The following is an 18225-nucleotide window of genomic DNA, read 5'->3' as shown; positions in this document are numbered from 1 at the left end:
TGGCACGTGCTCCTTTCTCGAGGATCGTATCTTTTAAAGATAGGGGAAAAGAGAAAGAGAGAGAATAAGGCTTGGAATCTTCTATATAGGGAGGAAATTTAATTTTCTAGAAGGCAAAGGAAAACAAACCTTTTCCCTTCCATCGCCTTTACGATCCCGGATTGGAACGTTAAAATATTCGCGTTGTATTTTAGCCGAGAAACGTGGGCCAAAGATACTCGCGAAAATTTTATAGGTTGGAAAACAAAGTGAACGGATAGCTGGAGATAACGGTGGATCGTTCGAGGAGAAGAGATAGACAAAGAAAGCAGAGAGAAAGAGAGAGTCTATCTATATCTGTGGACCGACAGAACTTTATTTTTCCGATAAAACGAAGAACGCAGGGAACGATCTCGATTGAAACGTTAAAATATTCTTAGGGTTCTTTTCGGCCCTTTTTTCTTTTTTCCTTTATTCTTTTTTTTTTTTTTTATTTCTTTTTTTTCTCAAGAAGAATAAAAACTTCCACTTACTGGGAAATCTTGATAGGGAATTCGCGAACGATTTAAAAATATCGAAGAATTTACATTATTTAAGGAAGAACGGTGGATTGCTATAGATCTTAAAAATCATAAATTATTTAATTTTAAAGTTTTAATAAATTATACGGGCGAAATATCATTAAAATGTGTTATTATTATATTTAGAAAAATTATTTAATTCAATGACAAAAATTCTTTTTTTGTTATCAATTAATGATGTGATAACAATTAAGCTATTTTAATATTTTTATTTAATACATTGTCCACGTTGGCCAACCATTGTCGGAAATGATAAATATAATATATAATAGATTGACTATAGATACGATTAATGAAGAAAATGTTATTAGTAATTTCTTAGTGGTAATATAACACGATAAAGTAAAATAAATGTCAATAGTGTTTTATATATATATATATATAATTAATTAAAGCTTTTTCTTCGATAAAGATCTGTCTACTTCTTTGATATCCAAATCTATTCAAAAATAGTTCTTACCTTGTAATGTAATTTTCTTCAATTTTAACTTTGTAATTTAGTTACGTATTTCTATGTAATGTTTTATATAGTATATCATGTTCCTTAACTGCATTAATGCTTTTTCTTTTTTTCCTTTTTTTCCTTTTTTTTTCGATAATTACTTCGTAACATGCTTCGTTTGATAATTTCTTTTAAAGTTGAATCACTATTTGAATTTCTTTGATACGTCCTTATTGTTCTATAAAATAATTAATCTTTTGTAACGAAGTGTTAGTAACAATTAATATTACAAGGATTGATTGACAAGCTGTTAGTGCTTTAACCGCAAACGTTATTAGTCAACCAGCCCAGAACGATCCAGTTTGACTTTATTATCTACATAATCCTGAATAATTAATGTATATAAAAAAAATAATGTTTCAATTGGTCGTCTAATAAACAAACGAACTTTAAAATATTCCTTCAATATTTATTCTAACTCTAACTACGTAAAGCATATAAAATAAAAAAAAAACTTTAAGAGAAAATATTTACTTAACGCAATTAATTTTTTTAACAAATTCTGATAGCTTGCAAACAACGTGCGACCAAAGTATTGAAAATAAATAAGTGATAAAATAGCAATAATTTTGAGCGTTCACAGTAAAACTTTTTCTCGTCGTATGTTCTATCACAAAAAGTTATTAACAATTAGTAGTCAATCTAATAATATGTACAACTAGAATGCCCTGAATTTACGATTGGTCTAATAAATACCTAACGTCAGAATTTTCTATATTAAAAAAAAAAAATTTGAAAATTTCGACCATTTTTTAATTAGCCAATACAATACTTCACGTTTATTAAGCACGTGGAATACATTGTCGATAATATCAAGATCTTTCTTTTTTTTGTTTTCTTTTTTTTTTTCGAAACGAATCGAGTCTTCGTCAAGGTCTGAGTTTAAGTGAAGGATCGAGAAGCATAAGTACGAATTCTCTCTAACTTCTAATTCCATATAACTGGAAAGTCGTTAATAACTGGGGAGAGGGAGAAGAAGAGGGAGAGGGAGAGAAAGAGAGAGAGAGAGAGAGAGAGAGAGAGAGAGAGAGAGAGAGAGAGAGAGAGAGAGAGAGGAAACCTTCTTCCTCGCGGCTTTCGCATTACGACTGCAATTTCCATTTCCAACGACGATCGATAAACTCTTATTCTCGTTACGTAGAACCACTCCGTATTTACCAGTTTTCCCTTGACCGTTTATTATTTCGAATCGAAAAAAACTCGAAACATTTCGTTTTCATTATCTCCTATGATTGCTAGAATGCATTTATTCTACCATATTCAATTCCACCGTATACTTAATGAAACTCCTATGGCTCTTTCTCATTTCTTTTCTTAATGCATCTGTCGTGTGTTTGTATATTTAAAAGGTGAACTCAAAGTCTAGAAAATTCATGAAATCGAACGTGCTGCAAAGTTCAAAATTCGCGGACATACATGAAATTCCACTTCATGAACTTCACTTCATGCATAGAAAGAATTTTTCATCGACTTTCAGCTACTAAAAAGGGAGGGAGAAGTAGATTGACTTTCAAATGTATTCCTCTCTTTCTGGTCACGATGATATACTTTTTTTTCATTTTTATCTTTTTAAAAAATTTTTTTTTTCTTTCTACCTTTCTTTTTTCCTTTTTTTCTTTGTTTTTTTTTTTTACGATTCTTTCAAATTCACTCACTGCAGAATAGAGGTGAATACATTGAAATGAAAAAAAAGCGAAAAGAAAAAATAAAACAAAAGGAAAAAAAATGAGAGAAAGAGAGAGAGAGAGAGAGAGAGAGAGAGAGAGAGAGAGAGATTCACTTCCCTTTGAGTTAGTTGGAGAAATTAGTGGATGGAGTAATAGTGATAGGTGTTCGATGTATCATGAATTCTCGAAAGAAAAAAGCCTTGTGGTAGCTATGGTAGTCATCGTCGTTTTCAGCTTTGAACGGTGAGGACGAAAGTATACTCAAAGATTTCGAGAAAAGTGTATGAAGAGAGGTACTCATGGTTCTCTTCTTTCTCGTGTCTCTTTATCGCACTCGATTCGAGGCGATAGACGAGGACGAGGATGAGAACGGGGACGAGGTCGACGACAGGGTGAACAGAATATCGAATCGAAGATACGACATCAATAGGGAGAGAAGGAGTTAGTAGAGGAGGAAGGAGGTGAGATACGCAGAAGGAGGTGAAAAAAAGAAGTGAAGGCGTATCAGAGGCGACTTAAAATTTTCACGAGCCACTCGAGTTGGCTCCCAGTCTTTCCCGAAATCTTGCAATTTGGCGGGATCCATCGTACCTGCCGGAGGTACTTGGAAAGAGGTCTGCTACGGTAGCGAGGAGAGAGAGGGTGGTCGTCTAAGCGGAAGGAGGAGGAAAAGGTGGAAGAGGAGAAGGAGAAGGAGTATGAGGCCTTTGCACGCTGAAGAAGGTGGCCAACCACCTTCTGAGTGGGCGACCCTCTGGCAGACGATCCTCTTCATGTTTACGTCTACTTTCGAAGGAAAAAGCGATGTATATAGATATACAGCGATATGAAGAGAGAGAGAGAGAGAAAAAGAGAAAGAGAAAAAGAGAGAGAGAGAGAGAGAGAGAGAGAGAGAGAGAGAAAGAAAAAAATGGAAAATCGTGTCTTATCAAAGGAACGGTTGGATGCTTAACATCCTATCTCTCGAGCAGCCCTTCTTCCCTCTTCCTCTTTCTCACTCGAAGAATCACCGACCAGTCGGTCCTCTTCTCTTCATCTCTCCTCCACCTCCATCTTTTTGTCGAGACGTCGAGCTGTTTTCGGCAATTGCTACCGGGTCTTGTCAAAAAGTTGAAAGAGAACGGCCCGGTGAAAAGAGGTACTACGGATTTCTAGCTCGTCTGAGAAGGAGGTAGAGGAGAAGAAGAAAAGGGGTGAGAGGGAGAAAGGGGGAGGTAGGTAGGTAGAAAGAAAGAGAGAGAAAGAGAGAAAGAGAGAGCGATGTAAGAGGTGGAGGAGGACATCTTAAATTTTTGACGAAGGCACTCGCGAGCAATGGTGAGCAAGCCAGCGAGCTATAAGCCAACACCGTACCAGCTAGCGCGTTTCACTCGAGTCTGCAATTTCGCGGATGCATCTTGGCTGGCGCGCGCTCGGGTTAAAGCAGCTGCGAGAGTCGCGGGAGGATGGGAGGAGGAAGAGAGGGATGAGGTCTTCGCCCGCTTTAGAAGAACTTCTAAAGTGTGCCTTCCGCCTCCTTCTATCCTCGGTCCACCTTGCCACTTCACTATATTTTGGCACTCTAGAATTTCGTTCTACCTCTCTCTCTCTCTCCCTCTCTCCCTCTTTCTCTCTCTCTCTCTCTCTCTCGCCCTCTCTCCCTCTTTCTCTCTCTCTCTCTCTCTCTCTTTCTCTTTCACTCTGTTCGTCCCTTCGCTCGTCAGGCAGCGCCTCTCTATCTCTCCCCTTCTTCTTCGCTTTCGGCGAAGAATGGCGAGACGCCGAGCAGACCCTGGGGCCCTCTCTCTCTCTCTCTCTCTCTCTCTCTCTCTCTCTCTCTCTCTCTCTCTCTCTCTTGCAAGCGCGTCCAAGGGAGAAAGTAGTCTCTCTCTCTCTTCCTCTCTCTCCTTCTCATTCTCTGTCGTACGAGAGAGACGGATAAACGCGAGGTATTGATCCTGGAACCCCTTGCTTCTCGTAGTGCGCCACCCCAAGCACGGAGCTCTCCTTCCACCACCGCAACGAACCCTAAACTTTCTTCTTCGCTTTCCCCAGACATCTACTCTCTCTCTCTCTCTCTCTCTCTCTCTCTCTCTCTCTCTCTCTCTCTCTTTCTCTCTCTCTCTTTCTCTCTCTCTCTTTCTCTCTCTCTCTTTCTCTCTCTCTCTTTCTTTCTCTCTCTCTCTTTCTCTTTTTATCCACCTATCTGTCTATCTATCTATCTACCTTCCTGTTTCTCCTTTTCTCCATATGTAAACGAATCGAAGAACATTCAGTTCTTCCGCAATAGCCATGATTTGACCTTGCCCTCGAATTTATATGCACGCATGCATCACGCTACTGAGGTATTCCTTTCCTTCTCTTTTTCTTTTTACTTTTTTCTTTTTTTTTTTGACATTCGAACTTCTTCGGCTCGTGCGAGGAAGGCCAAAGGTTCCTTCCTTCCTTCCTTCCTTCCTTCTTTCCTTCCTTCCTTCCTTTCGTCCTTCCTTCCTTCTTTCCTTCCTTGCTTCCTTCCTCCTTTGGACGAAAGAAAAGATAAGCATAAAGAAAGAAATCTCGAGGTGCGTCCATCTGTCTCCTACCGCGGTGTTTGGCACGCTTCGAAAGATACCCAAAGAAACAATGATCTCTGCAGAGTCATCGCTCCTAACAGAGCGCAGGTGCCGGCGAGTTGATCGATCGATCCTTTTACCATCACCGGCCGCGACTCGTTAGCGAATGTCGATGCGTTCCTTCGCTTCTTCGAGTTTGAATTTTTCTTTCTTTTTCTTCTTCCTCTTCTTCTTCTCTCTTTTTTCTTTTTCTTTTTTCTTTTTCTCGAAAAGAAAAATAACAAAATAGAAAGAAAAACGTTCTGAGAGAAGTCCAGTTACCCGAAAATAGTGCGGAGAAAATCCTTAAAAGAGAGAGAGAGAGAGAGAGAGAGAGAGAGAGAGAGAGAGAGAGAGAGAGAGGGAGAGGGAGAGAGGGAGAGAGAGAGAAAGAGAGAGAGAGAAACAGAATGTCGTTCAGGTTTAGCACAAAATAAAATTGTTTCTGCCCGATGAATTCAGAATAAGGATTACTCTTTCGTTCTATTCGCGAAAAAAAAAAAGAAAAGAAAGGACGACGGCATTTCATTCGATTTTATTACAATGAAGTAGGATAAGTGTAAGTATAGAGAGTTAACTCACTCGCTTCAATCTCTCGCTTCTTCCGCTTTTGCCTTGGCCAAGGACTGGCAATGAAAGCAAACTACTCGAAGGAGACGCGTAAAAGCGTCTCCGAAGTTCGTCCTCATCGTCGTTCGCCAAAGTTAACTCGATATTAGGGATGGTTGACTTGTTAGCTAGCTAGCTAGCTGCTTGGCTGGCTCTTAGGTCTGACTCGCTTTCTCGATCGCTACTACCATGTCGTCTTTAACCTTCACGATAAAACTTTTAAGAATACCGGTCATGAGACGAGGATACTTTTGTCGTACTCCCTAAAGCGATATCATTTTATGATCTTTCCGCTTTTTTCTTCTTTCCTTTCCTTTCTGTTCTTTTCTTATTCTTATTCTTATTCTTATTCTTATTCTTATTCTTATTCTTCTTATTATTATTATTATTGTTTTTCTTGTTTTCTCTCCTTTCTTTTTTCTCTTTTCCAACCCTTATCCCCTTTTGTTATTCAAAGTTTAAAGATGAAAATTTATTGCATTTCACGCAGTACCAAGCGTTATATAACTTTTAACAAACGAAAGATCGCCGATTCCACTGAAACGTCATAGTTCAGAGGAAGTTCCAATAGAACCGTGGAATCCTCTTATTATCAAGTCGTACGTATCCATCGTTTCAAAGCGGCGCTCTACTTTCCGCTAATCTCCGAATTCTTTCTCATGACGATGAGGAGATGGTCGCCCTTGCCTCCCCCTTCCCTCTGACGAACGCGTTACGTAGATACGGATGATACCGACGATAACAATGGAAAGCGCTGACTTTCATGAAAAGAGGGGAATAGTCGTTTCCTATCGCAAGGCAAGACCTTTAAGGCAAGTAGAACAGTAGTGCCCTTCTATTCGTAAACTCGTGTCTTTCTCTCTCTCTGTCTCTCTCTCTCTCTCTCTTTCTGTCTCTCTCTCTCTCTCTTTCTCTCTTTCTCTCTTTCTCTCTCTCTTTGACTCTCTTTGTGCTTTAGAATAACGAGGAGAAAAGGAAAACGCACCCTTCCGCGTCAAGAGAGACATATTTCACTATTCTCCCGGGTAATTCCCGGTTACTTAGCGTCTCTCTCGTCTAAAAAAATTCTCAAAAGGTCGAAACTTTCTAGAAAGGGGACATTTTTGCCCGTAATTTTTAGGTGGAGATCCTTCTAGAAAATTATTTTCTGAACATTCGTGTCAGTACTATTTTTCATAGAAATCGTAATTGTACTCCTTTCAACATGATTCCACGATGGTTCCTACTATGAAGAAATGGATATTTCGTTCAATCAAACGTTTCTATCTGATTAATTTTTATAATTGATAGATGTACATAGGTAGATATCATTTTTTAATTTGTGTAATACTTTATTGTGTATATATGTATATATTTATATATAAGATGACAAATAATAGTTTAAAAAGGAACGAAAATTAATCTAAGAAAAATAATATTTGAAATTAAAATCAAAACAAATCTTGGTTTGTTCTTTCGACGATCTCGAACTTATCTCTCGTACGTTGAAATAAATATATAAGTTATGTCAACGAAGTACGCTTTACAACAAGCTAAGTTTTGAGTCAACGAAAACTTCGAAATTGCTTTTTTTTTCTTTTTTTTTTTTTCTTTTTTTCTCGGCGGACATTTTTTCGATATGAGCCGTGACGTAGACGCAGTAATGGGAGGACTACACTTCTCTCAAAGGATCGTAACCACCTCTCTCCTTTTCCCATCCCTCGTGCACACTTGCCTCTGTGTTACTACCTCGGTAAAAAAACGCGAGGATGCAATCGAGTTGCGCGTAAATTTGCTTGGTCTGAGTGAAAAGGCTCGCCTGTCGTGGGGTGTTCGCGTGCGAAATCATTAGGAGAAAGTAAAAGGGAGAAGAAGGTTACAGAGAGAGAGAGAGAGAGAGAGAGAGAGGGAGAGTGAGAGAGAGGAAAGGGGTCTGGTTTTCCCGACAGACAGCGGAGTAATAGTGGAAGAAGGAATCATATCCGAAAGAGCGAAGAGGGTACACAGTACCTTTTTTCGAGATTTTAATTAATGCGGTTTCACCTTTGTCTGTTTCAGGAGAAGCGATATCGTTAGTATCTGGGAGCTTTTATCGGCTGATGTGACGAATATAGAAGAAGTGTAGTAGTCGGTGATGTCTTCTTGGTAGAAAGAAAACAAAAAAAGAAAAAAGAAAAGCAAGAAATAAAGAAAGAAAAAAAGAAAGAAAGGAAGGGAGAAAAGAAGGAAGACAGAAGAAGACCGAAAAAAAGAAGAAAAAGAAAAAAAATAATCAAGGAGAAGAAGGAGGAAGAAGAGAGATTGGTGAGGCGATAGATGCACCCAAGAGAAGAGGGAAAAAAGGAGGTGGTGGTCCTGCCGCAGCGAAGGCAGCATCGTTTTCTTTGTCGTCGAAGTGGTGCCGGTAGTATCGGTAGTGCTGGTGCTGTTGGTGCCGTTGGTGGTGGTGGTGCCGAGTAAGAAGAAGGACGTCGTCTTTGAAGGAACGACCTGGAGCGGCGGGCGGAGGGGGAGGTGGAGGTGGAGGAGGAGGAGACATCGTCCCTCCCTCCTGGAGCCGGAGGAGGCATGAGGAGGAGAGAACGGAGGAGGCTCTGAGGCTCGCCGCTGAAGACAAGGATGGCTCCGTTCTTCGCCGCGAGCACTCTCGCGGGCGTACTCCGCCCTCTGCTCGCGCTTCTGCTCGCGCTTCTGATCGGCTGCCCGCGAGCTATACATGCGGAACAAGGTAAGTCCTTACCTACCTATCTACCTATGTACCTATCTCCCTTTTCTTCTTGTCTCTTATTTTTTGATACCCAGAAGCCGTATTTGCTTGCTTTCACGATAGAACCCTCTTCTCCCCTCCCTTTCACTCTCTTACCCTTAAAGCAATTGAGAGAGTTTATTCGTTTCTTCTATGTGTCAATTAATACAACGATTGTCTGAAATCTTTTGAAGATTGGTAAAAGCGATGTAAAAATTTGAAGGAGAGATAGATAGGAGTAGGAAGAGACGGAAAGAAAGACAGAGAGAAAGAGGAGAAAGATTCTTCGTTCTTCTCCTGAACGTAATTTCGTGGCGCCCACCCGGCATGATTTATTGCTCGGAGACGCTGAATAAGGAAGAACTTGTGAGAGAAAGAGAACGAGTCCGGCCAAATTGCCAGGACGTTAATTGCGAACGCGCTGTTACGCTTACACACTCGTAGGATATATATCGTCTCGGATATCGCGTTCAACGTACTCCCGACCGGCCGCCATTCCGTTATTTCGCGCTACGCATCCGCCTAATCTACTGACGCATTAAAGTCTCCGAGTTCTTCTTACACTTCGAACGTGTATAGTCATTGTGTGTGTGGAGAGATAGAGAGGAAGAGTGAGAGAAAGAGAGGGAGAGAGAAATTCGAAGGACGGTGTAATCCAATTTCGAGGCTCGTTCGCGACGAACCAATGCGTTGGGACGTCTCCTCGTTGGAATCCTAATCGCAATCGAAGGAGCGAGAGAGAAAAAGAAAGAGACAGAGAAAGAGAGAGAGAGAGAAAGAGAGATACTTTTCTTTCGGACGATAAACGTGCCGAAGAACGTCGCCATCTCTCTCTTTCTTTCTCTTTCTCTCAAAGCTACCTCCTTTAATAGCCCAGCTTGAGTAGAGCGTGCCTCTCGTCTCGGTTCTAGTTCCCATTACGGGCTTCCGAGGCTCATCGAGGAGGAGGAGGAGGAGGTGGTGGTGGAGGACGAAGGGGGAAGAAGAAAGGGGACGACCGATGCCTTCTCGAAGCGGAACGTTTTCCATATTTTAAGCGAAAAAAGGTGGCGCCCGAGGCTCAGTTAGGGTGCCTTCTCTTCGAACCTCCCTTACTCTTTCCTCTTAGCACGGGAATAACGATAATTTCGTAATATACAGGCTCATCTTCGGAATTGGCTTCAGCGATCGTTGAAGGTGCCGGTAAGTTGGTGGTAGCGTTGGATTAAAAGAGAACGGATGGGATTTCCTACAAGATTCGGCGACGAGGCTCTCCTATCTTACGAAAAAGAGGAGAAGACTGGCGGGTGGGTTAAAGAGAAAAGAGAAGGAACGGTAAGGAAAGTAAGACGCCATGACGAAATTGGCCAGCAAACTCAGCAGAGCCTGTTTACTCTACGTGACGCGATTCGAGACGATTCCGTAGGACGAGAGTCCTCTTTGGGATTTCACTGATCCGTTCTCATCCTCATCCTTATTCACCTTCTCCTTCCTTCTTCTTCTTCCTTCCTTCTTCTTCCTTCCTTCTTCCTCCTTCCTTCTCCCTCCTTTCTCGTCTCAGTTTCGTCCTCCCAGAGTATCCTCTGAGTACTCGAAGAAGGCAGCCTTCGACTTTTCTCCCACCATCGCGAATCCTTTTCGCGCAAGAACCGTAAACGAAAGACGTTGGAGATAATCTTATCGTCTACTCCTGGCAGGGCTCGCGCGAGCCGAGTCGAATGGTTAAAAAGGGTCTTCGAACCGTCCCGTCTCGTTCCGTTCCGTTTCGTTCTGTCGTGTCGCATTTTTACGAATTCCTCAATCGAGGAAACGCGCAACGTGCTCCCCAAATGATATATAGTGACTTCCAAAGTGTTATCTTCGAATTTCGATGAATTTATTATTGTTTGTTTGTTTTTCAGTCGATTTTCTGTTTAATAATCATGTGACATGAGCAATAATTTCTAAGATTTAACTTATAATTTGAACAAGCAAAAATTTATAGAAAATATCTCGATCGATCTTTATTTTCTTTTACAATAGAAAAAGAAAAAAGATTAATCGAATGTTTCTTTCCTTTTTTTTTTTTTCTTGTCGGAAGAACCTTCGTGTTCTTGCTAATACGATTCGAGTATCTTACATATATCCTCACGGTATTTTCGTTCAAATGTCTGTCTCTAGTCGTCGTACGTCAATTACAAGCCGAAAATGAAATTCCTGGGGAGCGTTAATTGGGAAGGTATCCTTTGGCTCTTTGAAATGCAGATACTACATTTCATTAAGTATTCGAAAGTGGTCTCTCTTCCATCGACGAGGTTCGCCGTCGCGTGCGAAGAGATTAATACGAACTCTCGTCGTTTTCATTCGAAGACGACGAAGACGACGACGATGACGAGGATGACGACGACGAGGAACGCATGAGGATGAACGAAGGGGATCCTTTGAAAATCGATTCTTCCTTGTTAATTGATCTTCTTCAATAAAGGAATCACTCAACATATCAATCTAAACTTTTAACGAAACTCTTATTTTATAGGAAAGATAGAATAAATTCTATCTAATATGAAAGATTTAATAAAAAATATTTAAGATCTTCAACAAAGATATCTTTTGAATAATTCGCTTTTGAAGTAATGTCTGTTTGATTTGAGAAGAAATGTCAACGGTAAAGTAAAATTTGTTCACAACGTGTCAGGTATCATCGTCAAGGTTCCATTTCCATTCATCGACCAAATCAAAGTTTACTCTAAAAGCTTTTGAAATTGTTCTCAAAAAAAAATAATATATATATATATATATATATATATATATATATATATATATATATATATTGGTTAGAAATCCTCGAGATATTTCGCAGATGTATTATACTTAATGTTCTATTTCGTTTTGAGACTCGCTATTGTCCAAACATCAAGTTGATAAGTTCGAAGGTCCTCTTGTAAGTGCACCCTCTCAGCGAAACAGTAATAGTATGGTGCTGATTCTGATGGCGATAGTTGTAACATCCGCAGACGGTCGTTCTCCTGTCAACTTCCTTCTTCGATGTTGCTACTCCTTCGGGAGTTAGCTCGGATGTAACGCGTTTAATAGAACTTGCCGAGTATCCGTTCCCGATGGAGCGTGTCTTTCACTCTAGTTACCAAGCTTCTCTCGTTAGCTATATCTGGAAGAAAAAGTAGAGGATAAGCATGACGTATTTTCTCTCTCTCTCTCTCTCTCTCTCTCTATCTATCTATCTGCCTCTTTCTTTCTCCCTTTCCATCTCTCTTTCTCTCTCTTCTTTTTTTTCTATCCGTCAACTTTATCCTCTTTTCGTTCTTTCTCGCTAATGCTCTTCTTCTCGTATCTTGAACTCTTATCAACTAGCAACTTCTTCGTCTTTCTCAGGTTTCTTTCTTCTTCTTCTTCTTCTTCTTTTTCTTCTTCGTCTGCTTTTTTTCTTCTTTTCTTTTTTTCTTTTTCTTTTTTCTTGCGTCTTTTTTTTATCCTTTCACCCTTGTAACTTTTACTCTTTGTCTCATTTATATCTTTTTCGTCTCTCTCTCTCTCTCTCTCTCTCTCCCTCTCTCTCTCCCTCTCTCTCTCTCTCTCTCTCTCTCTCCCTCTCTCTCTCTCTCTTTCTCTCGATGAGATGCGCTCAGGACAGTTAGAATTTTTTTCTCGCTTTTTAATGACTCCCAACAAAAGATAACGAGATGAAGAGATATATAACGTCGTTCATAAAAATTTACCTGATTATCCGTGAGATTGATTCCTTACTTTAGTTGTCTTATCTTATCCTCGGACATATGGAAATAATTATGTTTAGAGATAATGATATCATATATGATATTATATAGTCGAATGAGTAAAAAATACTTGACCTTTCAAGAAAAAATAAAACATAAATACGTTCGGTAGACTACATTTTTTCTCTCTCTCTCTCCCTCTTTCGCCCTCTTTGGAGGAAAGAACGAAGAAAGCTAATCTTTGTCTGTGGGGATAAAAAAAGAAAACAGAAAAAAAAGTTGATATCGATCGGAGGGTGGAGCTTCGTTTATTTTTCCCTCAAAAAGTGGATTACCGCGCGCGACTGATCACGTCGTCGCGTGTAGATACGTACGCGTATAGGTGTATATATATATATATATATATATATATATATATATATATATATATAGATTCTATGTACTTTATGTACATATATGTGTGTGTCGGAGACGATCGAAAGCCCTTAATGCAGCACCCCGAATTCGATTACTCCCGGCGAGTCACAGGGTAAGAAACCCTCGCGAAGGCGTCACGGTTCGTTCACCGCGACCGCTGCCCACAGCATACGCTTCTCCCCTTTTTCGCGATTCCGCATCGCGGAGAACGTGTGCTTCGTCGACGTGTAATGCACCGTCGGAAAGACTTAACTCGATTTTCACGTACGTGATCTCTCTCTCTCTCTTTCTCTCTTGCTTCTTCGAAGAATGGATCCGCTGAAAGGCAAACTCGATCTTGTACTCTCGTTCCGCACGGTGATTAACTTCCTATCGAGAAAGACCTTGAGTTCTTGAGAAACGAGAGGAATCGTTATCTTTTGCGTAGTCACGTTAAACTCGTTTACAGTCGTCGGCTCGAAAGCCGCTACAGACAAAGCTAATGTGTGTATGTATGTGTGTGCGTGTGAGTGCGTGCTCGCGCTTGTGTGTGCGTAGCGCGTGTGTGGCCAATTTTTGTTAAACTTCGTATAAATTTTCCTAAAGGTGTTATCAATCATATATTATTATCGAACGTGTGTGTGTGTGTATGTGTATATATATATATATATATATATATATATATACATATCAGTTAACATAACATCTCTTTATTCGTATTTGGATTTAAAAAACCCAATAGAACGATTTAACGTTCGCGGATCGATACTCGATATAGATAATTATATAGTACGATAATAATGAATTGGCAGTTTATTTTAAAATCGAGATATTGATAATAAATAATTAGTATCCGATATTGACGAGAAAATATCCTTAGAAGTTTGCATTAGTCAAGTGGAACAGGAATGAAATATGAAAAAAATAATTGGATATAGCTAAACTACATGTGCATAAATGAATAAAATAGATTATAACTCGATGATCGACCACCAACTTTTCGCAAGGTCGCGGTTTCATAGGGTCGAAGAAAAGCGTGTGGTCCGAATCATTCGAGGTGGTGGCACGCAGGCAAGCAGTCGAGCCGAGCCGAGCCGAGCACAAGCAGTCAAGCAACCAGGCAAGCAAGCAGCAAGCAAGCAGTCCTCTCGAGCAAACTCGATTGCCTCCACGAAAAGGCAGAAAGACTCGTTCGAGCTCTCGTGCCTTCGAGCCTTGCTGCTTTTACTCCCTTCTTTCTCTCTTTTCTCTCTTCTCTTCTCTATGGCACAGTAAGTAAGAGACGCGGCAACGCCGCAGGAATGCCCGGCCAGGCCAGCCCACCGCGTGCATACCTGTACAGCCTACTACTCCGGTCCAGCCTCTCTTTTTCTCTCTCTCTCTCTCTCTCTCTCTCTCTATATATATATATATATATATATCTTTCTTTCTCTCTCGCTCCTCATCATCCTCATATTCTTCTTCTTCCTCTTCTTCATCTTCTTCATCTTCTTCTTCTTCTTCTCTCTTCGTTCGCTCCTCGAACGCTCCTCGGCAGCAGGAGCACCGTACCCACCATTCTATCGAATCGACGACGGACTCCCGAGAGGATGAGAGAGACTGTCTTCCTCTTCTCTCCCTCTCTCTCTCTCTCTCTCTCTCTCTCTCTCTCTCTCTCTTTCTGCCTCTCTCTATCTTTCTCTTTCTTATTCTTACTCACTCACTTACTCACTCTTTCTCTTCATGTAGCCATCTCACGAAGCAACGGAACGTTGTCACATCAAACCCGAAAAGTTCGACACCTCTTTCTACTCATTTTCCTTTTCTACCACCACCAACATCACCAACATCACCACCATCACCATCATCACCATCAGCACTATCCTAATCACCATCACAACAGCACCCTTAGTACCGATGGAAGTTGTTCTTTACTGACAAACTGTACTCTATACAAACGGTACTTTCAATACGCTTCCATGAGTTTCCATTTTCTAAATTAAATCCCGTTGATTTAAAAATCAAAAATTTGCATATAAATTTTTATATATAGTATAGGTTTATACATAAACTTTTTTATATGTACTATGTATGTATACCCTTTGGTCTTTTAGATTTCTTATTCTGTTCATAAACTATTTGATCAATATGTTTTACTTAAAAGTAGAAAGAAGAGAACAGGAATGTTATATAAATATATATTTACTATAAATACCTTTAAAAAGTTATGATAAAAATTAAATTCTTATTATTAATATACATATTGTGTAACGATGATCTATTGTGTGTACTATTATTGTTCCATTTCAAAATGTCTACCTTTTACATTGCATTTGAATTGTTGTTAAAATACTCTCTCTCTCTCTCTCTCTCTCTCTCTCTCTCTCTCTCTCTCTCTCTCTCTCTCTCTCTCTCTCTCTCTCTTTCCCTTTCTCTTTATTCTTTGATACTGTGTGGATTTTATTGTGCCCGTATATGATTATTGTGGATATTAAAAATATTTTCTCTTGTAAACGTCGCTTCATAGTGCCCTTAATGCAAAATTATTATTTCCTCCGATTGTGCGAACGTACCATTCATAAAATTATATTCGCTTTTAATTTCATTTTTATTTTTATTTTTTTATTTTTTTATTTTTTTATTTTGTTTTATTTTAGTGTTTATTGATCATAGTATAGCGAATATTATCTAGCGAATAATACTAGCGAATAATACTAGCGAATATACTAGTGATGTATATATTAGCGAATAAGAACAAGTTCGCTATCATTTTATTTAATTTTTTTTATAACTTTTAAATAAAGCATTTGAATGTATATATTTATTTACAATGTATGTAACAATGTATGTATATGTTTACATAATATTTTCTTCTCTTATTTCCACAAAATTACTGGCACAATTCAAGGGAAAAAATATTTGGGATATATAAACTATACATATTCTAAATACATATTCTGTATATATATATGTAGATATATAAAATAACTTAGATTACATAGAGTGATATTTGATATTTAATCTATTTCATGAATTACTTTAAAACTAATGAGTTAAAAAATAAATTAAAAAAGAGAAAGCTTTCCAAAAATTAAAGTATAGTCGGTCGTTGTCATGTAGCCAACAAGTAATTAATTCTATCTAATTCTCTAACTAATTCTAATATATTACGTGTGAGAATACTCGCAATATATTAGAATTAGTTAGAGAATAAGGATATTTATTATTCTTTGAACAAAAAGAAAATAGTAAGAAATTTTTTCGTTGTCACTATACTCGGACAAATATTGTATATAGAAGAAAAAAAATTGATAATACGTCCTCGTATACAACGAATGTGGACTACTCTCATTGATTTGTTCTCTCTCTCTCTCTCGATGCTAGTATATATATTACGAGAGAAACGGAGAAGGACAACGTAGTGTTCTTTCAGTCCAATGAGAGCAGGACGATCCAATAACCATCAAGAAAGGAGAACCGGTGGTGATCCTTTAGTGTACATTCTTTCGAGTTGATTTCCTTACCCGCTGCTAATCGCATTAGCCGGAACTCTTCACCCACCCAAAGAGGTTGTTCCTTTCTCGAACAGAGTTTTATATCGTGTCCATGAACAAGTTTCTTCTTTCATTCATTTGAGTCAATGATATCAAATAATGAGAAATATCATTGGAAGATTATTATTATTATTATTATTATTATTATTATTATTATTATTATTATTATTATTATTATGATAATCGAACAAACTCTAGGAGTATATTTTTCATAAATATTTTTTTTTTTTTTTTCAAGGTTTTAGTAAATGTACTTGGTCAATATATTTTCAATTTTAATATGAGAGTTTGAGTTATATGTAAAATGATATATTTCCTATATTTACGATGTTTTAATTCTTATTATTTATTTATTAATTTATTTTTCTTTTTTTTTTCTTCTTTTTTTTCTTTTTTTTTTATATTTAAATCCTTGTACTTACAAATCGTCGATCAAAACCATATCTAATTACAAATTGAATTATTAATGACTAATCGATGAAAAATATTGAGGTATGATTACTCAATAGGGTTCGATGATTATATACGTGGTTATATTTGATGATAGTGAATAAATTTTACATTGGAGATATGCGAAACAGCTCGTAATTTTGTTTCCTTGATTTTCATGCTGACGGCACTCCCATTCTTAGCGGTTCGTCGTACGTACTTACATACATATACATATACATACACACATATGTATATATATACACGCATACATATCGTTCGACACATTCGTCGCGTAGCGTTCAAAGCGAAAGTAACCGTTCGTCCGCGAATCCTCGATGAAAAAAAAAGGTGGTTGCACAAAGGACACGTCGTAAAAGAGAAAAGCCTTGAAATCATAAAGTATGGACGCGTGAGTATGTGTATTTGTGCGTCGTAGTTATACGACTCGCGCATTCGCGCGTAAGAACGAAGGGGTACTCACGTTATAACGGGGCAAACGTCGTTGTATCGAACACGAAGAATACGATACTTTCACCAAGGATCGACGTCTCGACAGGAAAGAACGAATCGATAGCTTTTCCGATATTCAAACCTCGATAACATATTCCATTTACGCAATATATCGTCATAGAACGGAATCGAAATCGTACGATTTATTTATAACAGGTTTGTATTATGTATTATCATTTCTACTTTATATTTTGTAATTTTTTTTTTTTTTTCATTTTAATTTTTACATCGAAATAAACGTGTAATATAATTTATCATAGATTTTATTTCGAGATATATAAACGTTACATTAAAATCTAATCTGATTTCCAAAAATAGAATTCCCCCACCTCATTCCTATCCCGTTTTAAGATCAACTTGAAAATAATATGAAATAAGAATAAGAAATAAGGGCAATTTTGATTTCACTATCCCATTTTCTACCTCGTTATTTAATATTTCATTCTAACGTCGACGAAAAATAAATTTCGTCGAATCGTATAAACGAACTTGGGGAAAGTGGTTACACGAGAATACGTCTCGGATGGATGTACAATACACGGATATGTCGGGTATTGGCTGAAATCAAACTGTTAAAATCGTTTTCGATATCGGCGCGTCAGGCCGCGAGGAGTTGGGGAGTTATCGATAAAGCGAAAAAGACGTAAAACGGGACTCAATACACGCACGTGGTCTCTTCTTTGGGCCGTTTGAGCGAGTATCCGCTATTCCAAGATGTTTTACCAGCGTCATACCTATCCTTTCTTATACATACATATATATATATATATATATATACATATATATATATACATATATATATATATATATATATATATATATATGTATGTAAGTGTAGATGCGTACAAACATACCGTACGTACTGTACGTACGGTATCTGCTCCCTTCCTCTTCAAAGAGTCGATTTCTCTCGGAGATTCGAATTTATACTCGGTCGTATTCTCGCGTATTGTTTTTCGTGTTCCATCTCTCTCTCACTCTCTCTTTCTCTCTCTCTCTCTCTCTTTATGTTTTTGTCATATCTCTTTT

At 38.4% G+C, this 18225-nt stretch overlaps 1 protein-coding gene across 26 annotated transcripts in view; it reads left to right on the top strand.

Moving 5' to 3' along the window:
- LOC124427280 (ephrin type-B receptor 1-B) overlaps positions 1-18225 on the top strand; it is a 159037-nt gene that overhangs the window by 50389 nt on the left and 90423 nt on the right. For all 26 annotated transcript variants that reach the window (XM_046969987.1, XM_046969990.1, XM_046969983.1 and 23 more), the window contains exon 2: positions 7949-8618. In XM_046969987.1, coding sequence (XP_046825943.1) covers positions 8510-8618 — 109 coding nt within the window. In that variant the 5' untranslated portion in view covers positions 7949-8509. The remainder of the gene's footprint in view (positions 1-7948; positions 8619-18225) is intronic.

This window comes from Vespa crabro, chromosome 10 (assembly GCF_910589235.1).
Source record: "Vespa crabro chromosome 10, iyVesCrab1.2, whole genome shotgun sequence".
NCBI classification, from domain to species: domain Eukaryota; kingdom Metazoa; phylum Arthropoda; class Insecta; order Hymenoptera; family Vespidae; genus Vespa; species Vespa crabro.
Note: the sequence above shows the minus strand (reverse complement) of the source record. Positions and strands in the feature narration are given on the sequence as shown.